The sequence below is a fragment of the Leucoraja erinacea genome, chromosome 22 (genome assembly GCF_028641065.1).
Source record: "Leucoraja erinacea ecotype New England chromosome 22, Leri_hhj_1, whole genome shotgun sequence".
Classification (NCBI taxonomy): domain Eukaryota; kingdom Metazoa; phylum Chordata; class Chondrichthyes; order Rajiformes; family Rajidae; genus Leucoraja; species Leucoraja erinaceus.
In genome coordinates this window covers 25,157,248-25,173,579 of record NC_073398.1, presented here as the reverse complement: position 1 = coordinate 25,173,579, position 16,332 = coordinate 25,157,248, and the positions used below count along the sequence as shown (strand labels likewise).

At 44.5% G+C, this 16,332-nt stretch overlaps 1 protein-coding gene across 4 annotated transcripts in view; it reads right to left on the bottom strand.

The window, feature by feature from the left end:
* Positions 1-16,332, bottom strand: part of flncb (filamin C, gamma b (actin binding protein 280)) — a 59,040-nt gene that overhangs the window by 12,445 nt on the left and 30,263 nt on the right. For 2 of the 4 annotated variants that reach the window (XM_055653224.1, XM_055653227.1), the window contains 17 exons: positions 16,046-16,215; positions 15,665-15,782; positions 14,782-15,044; positions 13,205-13,802; positions 12,620-12,793; positions 10,559-10,721; positions 9,621-9,781; positions 8,761-8,928; positions 8,326-8,449; positions 7,624-7,780; positions 6,790-6,979; positions 6,147-6,170; positions 5,284-5,531; positions 2,890-2,985; positions 1,414-1,513; positions 1,170-1,310; positions 582-710 (listed from right to left, as the gene is read on the bottom strand). In XM_055653224.1, coding sequence (XP_055509199.1) covers positions 582-710; positions 1,170-1,310; positions 1,414-1,513; positions 2,890-2,985; positions 5,284-5,531; positions 6,147-6,170; positions 6,790-6,979; positions 7,624-7,780; positions 8,326-8,449; positions 8,761-8,928; positions 9,621-9,781; positions 10,559-10,721; positions 12,620-12,793; positions 13,205-13,802; positions 14,782-15,044; positions 15,665-15,782; positions 16,046-16,215 — 3,024 coding nt within the window. The remainder of the gene's footprint in view (positions 1-581; positions 711-1,169; positions 1,311-1,413; positions 1,514-2,889; positions 2,986-5,283; positions 5,532-6,146; positions 6,171-6,789; positions 6,980-7,623; positions 7,781-8,325; positions 8,450-8,760; positions 8,929-9,620; positions 9,782-10,558; positions 10,722-12,619; positions 12,794-13,204; positions 13,803-14,781; positions 15,045-15,664; positions 15,783-16,045; positions 16,216-16,332) is intronic. The other 2 variants (XM_055653225.1, XM_055653228.1) reach the window with 1 other exon arrangement.

Below are 16,332 nucleotides of genomic sequence, written 5' to 3'. Positions count from 1 at the left end.
GGTAAGAAAACACCACTCCCACTGTTCCAATCACTCCCCTCACCCAATTCTCATTCCATTATCCTTCTCATTTAGCAAGTCACCTTCTGTCCACTTACATCTTCCCAGTATTTCCCTTTCAGCAATCTATAATCCAGTACTCTGCGTGGACAATAGACAAAATGCTGCAGTAACTCAACGGGGCTAGCATCTCTGGAGAGAAGGAATGGGTGACATTTCTGGTCGAGACTCTTCCTCAGACGGCGAGGTACTCTAGCATTGTGTCTATCTTCGGTGTAAACCAGCATCTGCAGTTGTTTCTTACTAATTCTTTGCATAGTTTTCCTAGTCAAATATTTTTTCACCCCAGCCCAGATCCTACATTTTTCTTATGAAGGATTTCGGACCAGAAATGTGAACCGTTATGTCTTTCTGCAAATGCTGCCTGACTTCGAGTTTTTCCAGCATGGTTTTTAAATTGAACATTTCTTCCTTGCTTTCTCCCAATCCTTCAGATCTTTTCTCCCATTGCAGGCTTCACAAACTCAATGCAACGGTAGTGCAATTAATACCCATTACCAACTTCAGGGATTCACACATACCTTCTCCTGCATCCTTGGTGACAATGGTAAATGTTGCTGGTTTGTTCACCATCCCATGGCTCAAACCAGGTCCAAAAGCAGTTACATGACCGCTGTTAATGGCATCCACATAGAACTGCAATGGGCTACCTACAACAGAATAAATAAAAGGATCAGTAAAGATCATTGTTCCCTTTGGATGCTGCAGTTGGTACAAGTCAACCAATCAATTTGATGTTTGTATCAGTACCTCCCTTGGTACATTGTTTCCGAATGAGGTTTTCTCTTGTAGTGTTGGAATGTACATGGGTCTCTACATATCCTGGATATTGGCACCAGGGTCAACAGGCGCTGGGGCCTCCACACCCACATCAGAATACAGTAAAAGATCAGTGCTCAATCAGAATGGAGTACTGATCACCAGTCAGGGCATGGCAGACTTAAGGCTGCCACACTAACGTGATCCCACTTCACATAACCATTCCCAACATAACAAGAATACAAGTCTACTGACACCTGGAAGGAACAGCATCAATCAGAGGCAGCAAGAAGCCCACAGGTCCTGTGTTAATATGGTGATAGGTCAGGCAACAAAGTCGAGCCACATACCTGGGATGTGATTCCCATCATACTTGATGTCCATCTCATGCAGACCCTTCTCGATCGGAGCATATTTCACCGTGACAGTCCCATCCTTGTTGTCAGTTATGTTTGGATGGCCAGTTTTACCAGATGGCATCCGGACTTCGCCTGGGACACGAGAATATTTCAGAACAAGAAGCAAGACTACTGTGCTGCAACAGACAGTGCCAGTGCGAATAATACTTCACAGAAGGAAGATTTTAAAACTTACCTGTGATTTCTCCCTTCTGCACAGTGAAGGGAATGACCAGGTTGAATGGCCGGAGACCATGTTCCATAACATCAACCGGGACAACAGACTCTTCCGTGGCCTGCAAAATGACCAAAACCATAGCTAGAGCTTAAAGACCAGCAGGAGAGCAAGAAGAATAAAGAGCAAACTAGAAGATTTGCAACAGGCTATTATCAGGGCATTTCATTAAGTATCTGGATTAATTCTGGGTCAGTTCAGCAGAGCGAGGATCTATGCAAGAATGATCGGGTGAGCTGCAAATAGGGCTAGACCAGGAGGAGTAGTGAGACTATAGGCAGCAACCTGCACAGGGATCAGGTAACATTCCTGTCATTGGAGAACTAAAGTTCTGCAGTTGACCAGCTGTAAGCACAGCAAATGGACAATTCCGGACAGGACCCTCCGTTACAAGCTACTGGATTGGTTGAATTTCTGGCCACTATTCCTACCCATTGATCACCTGCTTGCCAATCAACACAGGAACAACCATGAGGTGACTGGATTCACTCATCCTTTTTACTTAAGCTCGGGTCATCCAACCTCGAAAATTCACTTCTCCCCACCTATAACATACAGCAAGGAGGAACGCAGCCATGGGACAGAGAGAGACAGGGATTTAACATTTGTGGTCCTTTATTTAATGTCCCACCTCTGCCCAGAGTTTCTGCGGATCAACTAGACGCTCCGGAGCCAACTAGCCATCTCAGTGCTCGTTTGGGGAATGTAAACAGATTCTTGTGATTATAAATCTACTAATCACTACAAATGGCCAAACAAAACAAACTGAACAGAACAAACTGAACCTTGGTAAATCTGTACATTGACTTTTAAACTACCCCAGAGAAAAAAGGGTAGATATCGGTGGCAGATTTAAAGAGCTGATGGAGGGGCCTCCAAGTCCATCTGGATCAAATTAATCCCAGGTGCAGAAAGGCATCATCTCTTTCTTCCATACAATGGTGGTAGATTTATGTTTATTAAATTATTTCAGCTGAGCATCCTGATCACATGCAGCCAGCCAAGTATGGAAACTCCATCAGCAACACGACCAAACTTCATTCAAAGAATTCTCCTTTTGATCACAATGTCCAAAAATCATATAGAGATTTACCAGGAGCTTAATTTATTCTACTATGATCTTTGTAATAGTAGGAAGAGAACCAGCTACCAAAAAATCCAATAGAAGCATTAATGCATACAAAAGAGGCAAGACAGGACTCCATCCAGTCTGTGGTTAAAGACCAGTAGATTCAAGATTCAGCGAGGGATTGAGGAAAGACAGACTATGAGCGCGAGAACAAGCCGAATGCAATAAAATGACAAAATGACCAAAAACAGGACAGAAGGATTAAAAGATTAGAGAGGCATCATGGAAACTGAAAAATAGGTTGAGGAGAAGGAAGGAGAGAATGGAAGTCCTGCTTGAAGAGAGTAGTTGGTGGTTAAATCTTATACCCAGTGTGGTGGATAGCCAGCACGGCAAGGCACATAGGGTTGGTGTAGCTGCAGGGTATCGCAGGGCTCCTCAATGATGGGGATGGCATCACAGGCCTATGATTGGAGCAAGCTAAAAGTTAAACAAGTCCAACACAAAATTCCCAAAACTTGCATCCGAAAAGTTTCAAAACAGGCAAGGGAGAAGCACAGTGACAATGCGACAAGCGAATGGAGCTGGTTTGGGGACGGTAACTGCACTCCCATAAGCCAGTATTCCTCTGAACACCTCTTTCCATGGTGATATTCAGGTGACGTTAGTTTATAATGGTCTGGGAAGTTCTGGCCAGAGTTGGGGATGGGGAAAAATGATGTGGACATCCATTTAACTGGACTCGGAACATGGAGGCGCAGAGGGACATGGGTCAGGACAGAGGCCATACATCACAAATGACTTGTTCTCCACACATTAGATCTTCTCCCCATGTTCTTCCAGTTCTTTGATTTTTTTTAAAATTAAAATTCTAAACAGAGTCCAGTTATTGGGAACATGGCTTCACAGATTAATATTCTGATTGAATTTATGGGATTTTGTATTGCGTGGATGCAGAATCACTAAACCATTGCAGATAAAAGTCACCACAAAAGGTTGATAGAATAGTCACCTGCTACCTCATATGAACTTTAACACTAAACAGCATAATACATCAGAACTAAACGGAGAGATTGTCAGACCAAAGCAAAAAATCCAAATCAGTCCGGACACGATACCCAAGAAAGTGTTTACATTGGTTTGGAGCTGCTTTACAGATAGTATTCTCTCAAATATAAGTGATTAAAGTGTTATTCATTATTAGATGTGCAAGTGGATTAAAGGATTTGGTTGGTTAGAGTACAAGAAACTATTCCATCCATTTTCGTTTGAGTCTCACTGGGGCTCAAATGACAATAAATTTGTATTGTATTGTAGTCTAGAACAATGAACATTAAAGTTAGAGCAAGATTGTAACCCCTCCCCATTCTCCCGCCATATCCCAAATCTTCCCTCATACACTGCTAACCACCATTGATTCATACCTAAAACAGAACTCAATTCCCACTCGGGCCTCCCTACTTGCAACAGTTTCCCTTAGTTCCACCATAAAAGTTATTCATTACATTTTAAAAACTAGAGGGTGGCTAATAGTGAGCATTTCAGAAGGGCTACGAGGACAAGCCTGAGAGCCTAACTTCAGGGATGGGAAACTGTACAAGATGTTGGTGAACCATACTTGGAGTATTATGTGCAGTTCTGGTCACCCAGCTATTGGAAGGATGTTATCAAGCTGGAAAGAATTCTGAAAAGATTCACAGGGATGTAACCAGGACTGGAGGGCTTGAATCATAAGGAGATACTGGATAGGCTGGGGCTTTTTATTTTAACTTTAGAGAGTAGGGGCCCCAAGGGGCTACGCTTTCCACAAATTTGTGGGTATATGGAATGAACTTCAAAAAGGAAAAGGTCGAAACAGATACAATGATTGCATGCTATATAACTCTGACACCAACATTCCCATTTTAGATGGATGTCCAGGAATTCAAAATCTTCACCACAGGGAACTTTTTTGGATCAGACATGATAATATTTTAGACATAATGATCCTAAAACAAGGTCATACAATTTAAAGAAAGATAGTACATAAAATAGTTTGGCACATGGTTGTACTCCAGTTGTTCGCTTATTCCAGGTCTGTGCCTGGCAACTTTCCTTTTCATTCCCCTCGTCTCAGTTCAATTCCTTTTAAGGTTACTGAATTTGCTTCCACCAATCTTTGTCAAGCAAATTGTACACCACAATAACTCTGAAATACAATTCTTCTTTCTCCCCTTGGAATCTTTGCCTAATGATACTCTGGTTTTGAAGCTTCCTGCATTGGAAACAGTTTTTAAAACTTAATTCTGCTGCAAATGATATTGAGAAAGTTGTGAAAACATCTACCAACTTTTTCCACAAACCTCCTCTGCTCAGTGCTCCAGCTTATCCAATAGCTTCTTACAGCTGATGTCCCTCATCCCTGGTCCCTCCATCCCTGCCTGCAAATGCTTAATTGTATTTGTTTAAAATGGCATACAAAACCTTCCTGAAATTTGGAATAGACATCCAGAACAATTAGGTCCCAAACATTGCTTTATAAAAAAGTCTAGTGCAAGATCCTTGCTTTTATACGTGTTGCCAGTACTTATAATATATATGGGACTTTAATTTAATGGTTTTCCAAACTTCATGAATTAAGTATTTGCAGACATAGGCAAATGCACTTCTGGGTCCTGTTAAAAATGCCACCATAAATAACAGGTTATGTCTACCATTTAATTATTATGGTGTTGAATGCCAATAGCACGATCCAGTAATGCTAACTAGTTGGCATTACTTACCACCACATGGAACGGGCTGTTGGGTATAAGTTCCCCACCAAAGCGGATGGTAATAACATATTTGCCAGGTTCCGGTGCTGTGTAATAAATGTCAAATGTTCCATCATGATTCTCAACCACATCGACATCCAGCTCAGCTCCATCAGGGGTCGACACCTTGCATGTGACCTTCCCTTTGCCAGCTGCCTTGGCATCCACTGTTATGACCGTCTCCTCGCCAATCTGGATGGTTGGACCAAGTCCTGCCCCTGGAAATGGATTAGGTGTCATGGTTAATGTGTGATGCGATTCACACTAGGTTTTACACACAATGAAAGTTACAGACACTGTACTTTTGTGGGGTGAGACTCCATCAGTTGTCAGGACACACAGAGTCGGGAAGGAGCATTAGAACACTGCAGACCGGATTGAGATAGACAGTGGCACCAGGAGCAGTTCCATCTCCCAACACAATACATAAAATAAAACTAGAAGCAACTCACTGAAGGGCTGGAACAGGAGAGAGATGGGAACAGGGTGGGGGTGAAGAGCAGCAGGTGGACCAGTAGATGGAGGTCAAACAGAAACAAATATTTTAAGTTCAATTACATTTGTCTTGTCACCACAACCAAGGCAGCCACTTGGGTCACAATAAGCATTTGGGTGAAGTGGGGGTGGGGTGGCAGGGGAGATACAAGAAACAAAAATCACCCAGAGTTCAGAATCCAGCTACAATGTTTGTGAACTCTGGTTAGATGGGAACTCAGCAGGGCTCTTGTTCCAGCTCACGAACAGCGAGCCCCTGGGGAGGTGGGTGGTGGGGTTTGGAATTTCCTGGTTCAAAGAGGCTGAAGAACTGAGTAGTTTGGAGGAAGGTCACTCACCTAGTCCATGGCCACCGATGGACACTGTGGGGGAAGAGCAGCCAGTTAGAAACTGTCACCCATAAACTCAAAACACAGATTAATTGACGTTTGCAAGAAGCACAAGACAAGAGAGGTTGAAATAAATCTCTGTATTCATGTAGCATCAGTTCATGAAGCTGCTGGGCCAGTCTAGCACACACAAACCACAGGGACCCGAGAGCTGTTCCCACCCAGAGCACCAACATTACCCATGGCTGGGGCCCACAAACCCTAGCGTCACCACTACTATAATTCCATTGGTAGCCAAACAGTTGAGATTTAACTAAATATATTCCTGGGGATCTATGGTATTCAAAGTTTATTATCCAGGATGACCCCAGTTCCTGTTGGTAAGGGAATCCCTGGGACACGAGTAAGCAAGGAATCAACACAACACCATTGCCCAGATCACATTCCCAGGACCTCTGTCACAACTTCACTACAAAACTCCAGGTTTCCAGGGATCCAACTTCACTTCCCTTCTCAATTTCCAATGTAGCTGATTGTTTGATCAGATTTGCTACCCAGGAAGAGTAGACTCCAGTGGCTTGGGGGAAGTTGGGCGTTTATCTATTTCAACTCCTTGTTTAGACACATAGATAGACGTAACCATTGACTGCACCTGTTACCAGACACTTGCTGGCATCTCCAGTAGGAATGGCATGGATTCGATATGGTGAATAGGGGATTTCATCGCCTCCATACTTGATAGTGATGGTGTAATGTCCAGTCATATCAGGGACATAGAACACAGTGTACGTCCCATCTCCGTTATCGCGGATGTTTGCCTTCTTTGGTTTGCCCTCAGGATCCTGAATGGAACAATATTATTAACATCAAACAGCACAGGACTTGGGCCACAGCAACCTTCACATTGGCTGCCTTTATTTACACCCATGCACGCTAATGGGACATGGCCAAGTGCCCTCAGCCACCTAAAGTTACCACTGGAATGCATAAATCAAGTCAAACAATCCTAACATTCCTTACAGCAGAAGATCTTCCTCTCTATATATGAGCAATGGTTTATAGGTTGAAATAAATATTTGGCCCAAGCACTTGTGATACCATAAACAACATTTGGAGTGCTCAGACAGAAGATCATTGGTTAAAACTTCAGTTAAACAAACACTCAAGTATTTGTTCAGCAAGCACAAGGTGCACTATTGTTTAAGTATTGAGTTGTCCAATGAACTTCAAAACCTTGTCAAAGATCAGGAACAATGCAGCCAAGCAACAAAGGAGATGTGCAGGTCACTCAAGATTTGTGCTGTTCCAAGAATGCAGAACCTCCTTTCAGATGTGATCACGGCTTGGAACTAGGTAGTGTCACTTGAACATCATTTAGTGGAGTTCAAAAGTCAGTCTCATTCAAACAATCTTAGATCATTAATGTCTGGCCCTGGTTGTACTGCATATTAATAAAGATGTGTAGGGAGATATGGTCCAGACTTACAATGATCTGGACAGTGAGCAGCCCTTCGCCAGCATCCCTGGCATCAATAGTGAACTCGACCGGAAGACTAGCTGGCACTCCAGAGGCATTGAGTCCTGGCCCACTTGCTCGCACCTTGCTGGCATCATGAGTTGGCTGAACCTTGATCTTGAAGGGACTGCGAAAATAAAATAACATTAACTGATTCCTGGAAGAGTGGGTTTTAATTCAAATGCCAGCGTGACTTTTTTCAGGAACTTGGCAAAGGGTTGTCAAGGACAGTGCAGATAATGTGCACATACATTTTTTGGGGAAAGAAATGGGCTTGATAAAGCGACACACACAAACATGCAAATGTGCTGTGGAACAAGGATCTGGGGGCACAGTAACAACATTAATTAATACCACGAAGCACTGGAGTTAATTTCTAAAGGGAGAGAACTGAAAAGCAGGTATTAAGATTTATATAGATTCTTAGTAGGGGCACATGAGAATTATCCTGGTGGTCTCTATAGTGAAGGAGCATAGAGTTATTAAAACAAGGGAACCGCAAGGTAAAGAATGAGATACACAAAAAAGGCCAGATTTTCCTTTGGGTCTGCCTTAAATCTATATCATCTCTCAAAATTTAGTGGGACCTTCAATAATGTCTTCAAAATTTAGGCATTAACTTTTTCCAGATTCTCCAGTAACATGCAGTCAGACGCTATAGCTCTTGCTCACCTGCGTGGAACCTCCTGGTCTGCATATTTCACAGAGACAGTGAAGGGACCATCTGTGGTTGGGGTGTAGTGAACAGTATGCGTTCCATCTCCATTATCAATAACCTTTGTTGGCTCCGATACACCTGGATAGAACACGTCAAGAGTCAACGTTCACCCAACAACCACAGCCATTTCCACTTCTCCCAATTCCTCTCTGAACCTGTCCTCTTCCCACCTTCCCAACACCTTCACGATTGAGCAATGCTGTCCCCGTAGCAAACATACCTTCTCCCAGATAAAACGACCCCTCTCAGAGCAGCGAACCTTTCCCTCTCCACCCACACATACCCTTCCCACAAAATTCCTCCCATCTTCCTCCCTCAAACTGCATTAACAAGGCTTTAAGTTTTCCACCTATCCTCACACCACCAACATAAGGCCAGCCATGATTTACCTGTGGGCCCAAGGACCAGCACTTCGAGTGGTGCCAGCCCAGCTTTGCTGCAATCAACTGTAAACGTCTGGGGCACATGTGCACGTACTCCAGTGCCTAAGCCAGGACCCGAGCACTTCACTTTGCTGGGATCGACCAATTCCTTCACTGGCACACGGAAGGGACTTCCTATCAACACAAAACAAGCATCACACCGCGTCTTGATTTGCCCCAGCAAAATACGAACAGCATACAAGCTAATAGAAAAGTGGAGACATCGACAGCTTCAGTTAACCTAGTGCACAGAGGAGAGTTTGAAATAAGAGGCACACCCAGTTGATTCAAGATGGCGGTCCAAATGTGGAAAAGGCAGTTTGGAGGAGCCTATATTCTCCAGAATTTAGATGAATGATGGTCTCAGTGAAAACACTGGAGTATTAATTGGTAGCCATTGTGCTCATGGCAAGAACTTTCACATCCTCCCCCTCCCCAGCAGAATGACAAAGCTTTAGAATGTTTATTCCCGACGGCTGTGGATACCGATTCAAAATGGATCTTTGCACTCTGAAGGAATTGAGGATATGGGAATAAATCAGAAAAGGGGAATAGCAATGGACATTCAGCAATGAACACTGAATGGTAGAACAATTTGAAAGGGCCACATGGCCTCTCAGTGCCCTTATTTTACCCATTTTTAAGAAGTTTTATGATTTTGCTGCAGAGGAGACACATGGAGCAGGCCAGAGAGAGGCAATGTTAGAAGACTTAGAGCTCTGATCCTCACTGGCCTTGGACTGGCCCAATACATTAGTTGCTGAATTGCTTCCGTTTGTCACTGGGACAAGGTATCCCTCGGTGCAAGGCTGGGCAGAACTGCTCACCTGGAATCGGGTGCCCTCCAAACGTTATGTTGACGTCGTAGTCTCCAGGAGTGAAGGGGATGTACTCAACACTGCAACTGCCATCTTTGTTGTCCTTGCAGGACATTTTCGCCTCAGAGGGGCCCTCGATGGCCAGTCCCAGGCCTCCAGTGCCTGCACCCCTGAGCGGAGAGTGGAGGGAGGGGATAAAGGAGAGAGAGAGAGAGAGAGAGAATGAAAGGAGAGAAAAAAAAGTAGAGAGGAAGATAGTCAGGCCAAGTTAAAGGTAAAGATCAGCATAGCTCGGGTTACAGGTTCAAATCAAAAATCAGTAAACCAATTCATGGCATTTTGTTTGTTTCCACCCCCTCACGACCATCCCAAACAAGCTTCAACTTTTGGCTCTGTTGGGAAGTCCCCAATCCCACGGCGCATTCTTAGAAGTAGACATAAAATGCTGGAGAAACTCAGCGGGTCAGGCAGCATCTATGGAGAGAAGGAATGGGTAATGTTTTGGGTCGAGACCCTTCTTCACACTGATCCTTAGAAATGATCAGTATCACAAGGGAAGTGAACAGTGTTGCTCCAACCCACAGAGGGTAATTGTGGATCAGCAAAAGGAAGGTAGGGTCACTTATCCCCTTCTGAAGGGAGATGTATAAAGAGGGTTAGTGCTCATTGGGATTGGTGCAGATGGAATGTCATCAGGATATTGGTGTATCCTCATGACACAAGATCCAAGAATAGTCAACGAAAGCCAGAGGGCCCGGGGGAATGCAAACATGAGAAAATAATCCAGGGTATCTTTCATTTCTTTGAGAGATAATAGGAAAAACTCCTTTTGGATATTCAATGGTTAGAGATGCCCACAAGAAGACAGTCCACGTGGACAACGGAAGCAATTAAATGTATCCCTGTGAAGACCAAACATTTATCCACTATTTAAGGTTGCACCTCACCTGGTTTCCACTGTGAACCTATTGGGTTTGTTCACCAGACCTCCTTCCAGACCTGGACCATACGCCCGGACACGGCTAGGATCACAGCCCTCAGTGACTCCAACTCGGAATGGACTTTTGGGGATTAGGACATCATCATAGAGCACTTCAATCATATGCATTCCTGAATGAGAAAAAAATCATATACTTATTAAAAGTCTGATCTAGTATGTGTGTGTGTGTATATATGTGGTTGTCTTTACATCTTCGCAAAAACACTAAGCGGTAACGATAACATTTTTACATATTCCTATTGACATATTTCCCCTCTAGGCCGAGTTCACCTTATCTGAACATTTTATGCTTTATTTCTCAACGTATTACTGATTAAAAGTAAGAAATTTAAAAACATCTAAAGACTTTGAATTTAAAATGACCAGCTTTCACTTATGACGTCACAATAGCTCGGCTAGCAGTGATCAGCTTCACTCAAGATTTCATCCTACATTTCACGTTGTTCGCGATTAAAGCTTTAAAAATGCCAACTTTCACAAGATTTTTGCATATTCTGATTCACATTTTCCCCTCTAGGCAGAGAACATCTTCACTGAACATTTTATGCTTTATTTCTCGACTAATTACTGATTAAAGTTTAAATAATACTTTGAATTTAAAACAACCAGCTTCAACTGATGACGTCACTATGGCTCGGCTAGCAGTGATCAGCTTCACTCAAGATTTCATCCTATATTTCACGTTATTCGCGATTAAAGCTTTAGACAAGCCAACTTTCACAAGATTTTTACTGTTAAATCATTCCTGCCAGCTTCCAACACACTTCGATACAATGTTGTGACACAGGAACATTCTGAACTTTTCACCTCACAGGAGGGGGAGGGCGAATTGCTATTGCAACACGCAGGTGCAATTGGAATTCTTTTTAAAGCCCACTGCTAGTGGGGGCTGGGGATTGCTGGAATCTTACGTTCGGGAACGGCTCGAGCTGGAGGACCATGCTGAAGGTTACGGGTAAGGAACGGGAAGCGTTGGGGGACCAGACCCAACAAATCTGCACTTGGTCTAGTATATATTACTAAAATTCTCATCTTGTTTGTGATTCTGTCTGTCTGCGTGTGTGCCCATGTGCTCCCGGAACTACGCCAAAATGGCACATGATAACGCCACAAATTTTGGACCACTTTACTCACAATTGGCCTGTTGTGTGTTTTTATCAAGTTTTGTTCAGATGGATGGTATATTTTACAAGTTATTCATATTTTCAAATTACAAAATCCAGTTTGAGAAAAAAAAATCACTTGAAGTTGGAGTGGCAGTTAGCAGGTATGACATCACAATGGGATCTCATTTACATAAACTACCTGAGAGCAGTACTTCACCCCAGGCCTCCAATGGGGGCTATGGGTGAGTGGTGGAATATTTTGTTGCAGGCCGTCAACAAAATGCTCCCCATCTCAAAACTGCCCAGAAACCAACATCGCTTTCCCTAATACCCCCTAGATTTTACACATTAAAATATACCACAAAGGGGCCACTTGATCACACCAAAGGAATGTATGATCCTGGGAAGCTTCAGCAATAGTCACTGCTGTAACAAAAGCTAAGAGCCCGTCAACAGACAGAGGGGAATATGATCCCATGGAAGGACTTTAAGCCATGACCACATCTAGGCAAATCATCTCAACATTTCTCAAGAACTTTGCTTGCAAAGTTAAAAATATTTTGGAATCATCTTCACTTGGAAGAGAGCAGGGAATCTTGCAACACAAGGGAGGAAAGGTAGGGCAAGATCCTTTTTATTAGGAATCAAAACATGAAACAACAAATATAGCAGTCAGGGATCAGTCCCCAATATCAGTCTGCCTGGATGACAGAGACTGGGTAATCTTTTCTGCAAGTCCATTAACTTTCACCACAAATGCCCCACATCCCTACAGGTTTGCAAATGGCTGGTGGGGTTACTTTGCCAGAAATGGAACTCAGAATAACTGGGAAACTACCAGGTCTCTTCAAGAAAATAGGCAACATGTAAAACTTCAAACAGATATGGCAAACATCACTCACCATCTTCATATGCCGTGTACTCAACATGATAGGTGCCATCAACATTGTCTTTGATGTAACTGTCAGTCATGGCTCCAGAAGGATTAACTATACGAATCTTGATGTGGTTCCCACCAGTCTTGTTGATAGATCGACAGTCCACAGTAAATTCCGTGGTGACCTCCCGGAGTACCCCTGAAAATGAGTCAAAATGGGATTAAATCTTCTTTACCCCCACCACAGCAGTGATCCTGTTCTGCTGATCATTTCCACAACAGGCCCTCAACACCTACTAACAACCCCAGCAATCCCCCCACACCCACAGATTCCTTGATTTCATTGAATAGTTACAGACACTCCCCACAGAGGACAGCTCGCCACCAAAAGACTCTCCCATCCTCGGAGACCAGCTCCCCATCTGGACCTTCCCCCCCCTCCCCCCTCCCCCAGGCACTGGCAAATCTTGGAATCAGCAAAATGAAACCAATTCTGCAAACAATTTAATTGCCTGTTTATTCCATCACTTTGTCTCAAAGATAGCATTCTCCCAAATCTACAGCAGGATCCACACATAGCAACAGCAGGTACGGGTGTAGATTGTCTTACCACGAGGCTCCACTCCTGGTCCAAACACCATCACTCCTGCTGTGTCAATTGCTGGATCGACCCGGACACGAGCTGGGAACTTGGGTACGGCATGCCCACCGTACTTGATGGTGATGGTGTACATCCCATGGAACGGTGGGATATAGGTGATGGTATAGGTGCCGTCGCTGTTATTCTGAATGTGAACCTCCGCCTTCACACCAGTCTCGGAGATGATCTCGATCGTCAGCTCAGCCTCCCCAGCCTTGGAACAATCCACAGTGAACGTTGCTGCCTCATCAACCTTGCCGCGCTCGAGCCCAGGTCCGCTGGCAGTGACCTTGCTCGGGTCAAAGACAGGCTTGATGTCCGCCTTGAAGGGGGAGCCAGGAATATGGGCTTCAGCAAACAGGATGTTGACCGTGTATTCACCTGGCTCAGTTGGTAGGTACGAGACAGAGCAGGAGCCATCACCATTATCTTGGCACTCAATTTTAGCTTCACAAGGACCTTCCACAGTCAACCCAAGACCACCGGTGCCAGCACCCTTGGTATCAATGGCAAAGGGAGCAGCTTTTCCAACCACGCCACCTTTGAGACCCGGCCCATAGGCCCGCACCTAAAATACAATCAAAATGCCTCATTTAACTCCCTCAGACCCACGCAGTCATGTGTGGTCCATACAGAATGTCAAACTGCAATTGCTCTGACAGAACTATCATCTCTGGGAAGCTTTATTCAAATATTGCACATGCTCAGGACACTCCACGATGTCTTTACTGCTAATCGAGTATTTTTGGCCACGTGGTTAGGATCATTTGGACTCTTGTGTGTGGTTCTCGTCACCGCCGCATTACAGGAATAATGTGGAGGCTTTGGAGAGGGTGCAGAAGAGCATCACTCTGATGTGGCCTGGATCACAGAATATTAGTTTTATTAAGGACCAATTGAGCAATCATGCATCACTTTGGCTGGACAGAGGATGAGGACGGAAGTTTAAAAAGATAATTTGCAAGTCGGGTTTTTATGAAATATCTAGTGGTACAGAGATGGTAGAGGCTTGGAGCACATGGCCAGGGGTGGTGCTGGAACCATGTACAACAACATTTAAGAGGCAGGGATATGAATGGGCAGCGGATGGAGGGATATAGACCATGTCCAGGCCAACAGGATTAGTTTAAATTGGCATCATGGTGAGCAGTGATGTGGTGGGCTGAAGGGCCTGTTCCTATGCTACACTGTTCTAAATGCCACGACACAAGAAAAGGAATGTACTGGAAATCAAGCTCTCACAAAGTGTAAAGTAATAATGATCTCTTTGATTCTGTGATATTGACAAAGGACGAATATTGGCCAGGACCTGCCTCTTTGGGACGGGAACACAGGAGAAATGCCAGGGGAGGGGGTGTTGCAGAACAGAAAGAGCATTATTAATTCCATATCAGAATGAACAGGAAATTAGTGTCAATATGGTCGATAATTTCAGGGCTGGTGGGGTGGGAGCAGAAAACATTTTCAGTTCCGCAAGCACACAGGAAATCCAACCCTGAGCCTTCTGTGCAATGCAGTGAGAACCACTGCTGCATTAGTGTCCTCACCTTGGTGGGGTCAGGAGGCATGACTCCCTCCACGGTGAAGGGGCTTCCAGGAACTGGATGTCCATCGTAGCAAACGTCCACCTTGTATGGCCCCTCTTCAGGCGGCATGTACTTGACCGAGTAAACATCGCTGGTAGGTCCCGTCTCCACCTTGCACGGGATAGGACGGCGGGATGGAGATGTGATCTTCACGTCAACCTTCCCCTGTCCCCCTGCACCTCGAGTATTGACACTGAATTCCTGATCCTTCCCCACATCGACTTCTGCAACACAAACACACAAGATGAGGGAGCCTTTAGCAGAGTAGCATGTCCTGCGGCACTTTAAAAGATGAATTATTTTACAAAAGCTGAACCACGGAATGCAACATCAAAGGGCAAAAATCGGAAGCCTCAGTTCAGATACTGAGCTCCCAGCCCTTACTGGTGATCACAGCTCTGGTAATTCTGCCAGTCAGGCTCATTTGGAAGCAAAAAGCAGAACACAGCAGAGATTTTAAGATAAATTTCTAGAACTCTGGACCTCGGCAGCTGAAGAAATCACCAGCAACAGCGGAGCAATTTAAAAAAGGAGAATTAGTTAGATGCTAGATTTCAGCGGGCCAGCAGATGACAGGCTGGAAGGGCCATGGTGATGCAAGGGGCAAGGCACAATGGGTGAAAAGACAAAACACAAGGAATTACACACTAATACTAGGTGGAGAGGAGAGTGCGCGGCAGGACAGACCAACTGCAGTTTCTGATATATACAAAGCAGAGACTGCTGACTGTGGAAGAGGATCCTGCTGAGATATCTTGGGTACATTCCTCCTAGCCTCAACTGATACAAGCCAATAGTTTCCAAGCATGATGACAAAAGATAATCACCAAGTGTTCATGCTTACTGTTATTTAGTCCCTGAACCTTGACCTTGTTCAGGTCAAGAGGCGGAGCCACATTAACGGTGAATGGACTCTTCGGAACCTGGTCGCCTCCATAGGTCACCGTCACCATCATATTGCCCTGGAACAAGACCACAGCCCAATGATTGTTAAAAGAGACTTCAGTAAACTTTTGGTCAGTGCATGTAATGCCCAACTCCAAGCTCGTTGAACTAACCAAGCCCAGACATTTGCCACAGACGATAACCAACTCCACCCATCAGTGCACAGCTCCCCTCTTCCAACCCAAGCCATGAGACACAACTTGCCACTGGATTCAAACACTATCCCCCTGGGTGCAAACCCCAACCCCATCTCAACTTTCAGCCATCATCATTCCCCCACCTGCTGCACAGCAGTGTATTTCACAGTGTAGGAGTAGTCATGGTTATCGATGATCTCAAAGTCACGAACAGCCTCTCCCTTCGCGGCTCCAGTGAACTGCACATCCAGTGTGGCTTTGCCAGCCCCTTTGGTGTTGACCGTGAAATGAGTGGGTTTCCCGACCTCGACACCTGTAAACAACATACATGGTTTATTCAGAGTTCAGTACAGATCCATAAACTCCGACATCTGCGACCACCCCATCTCACACACTTATCCCACTGCTTTTATCAATATACCCACACCAA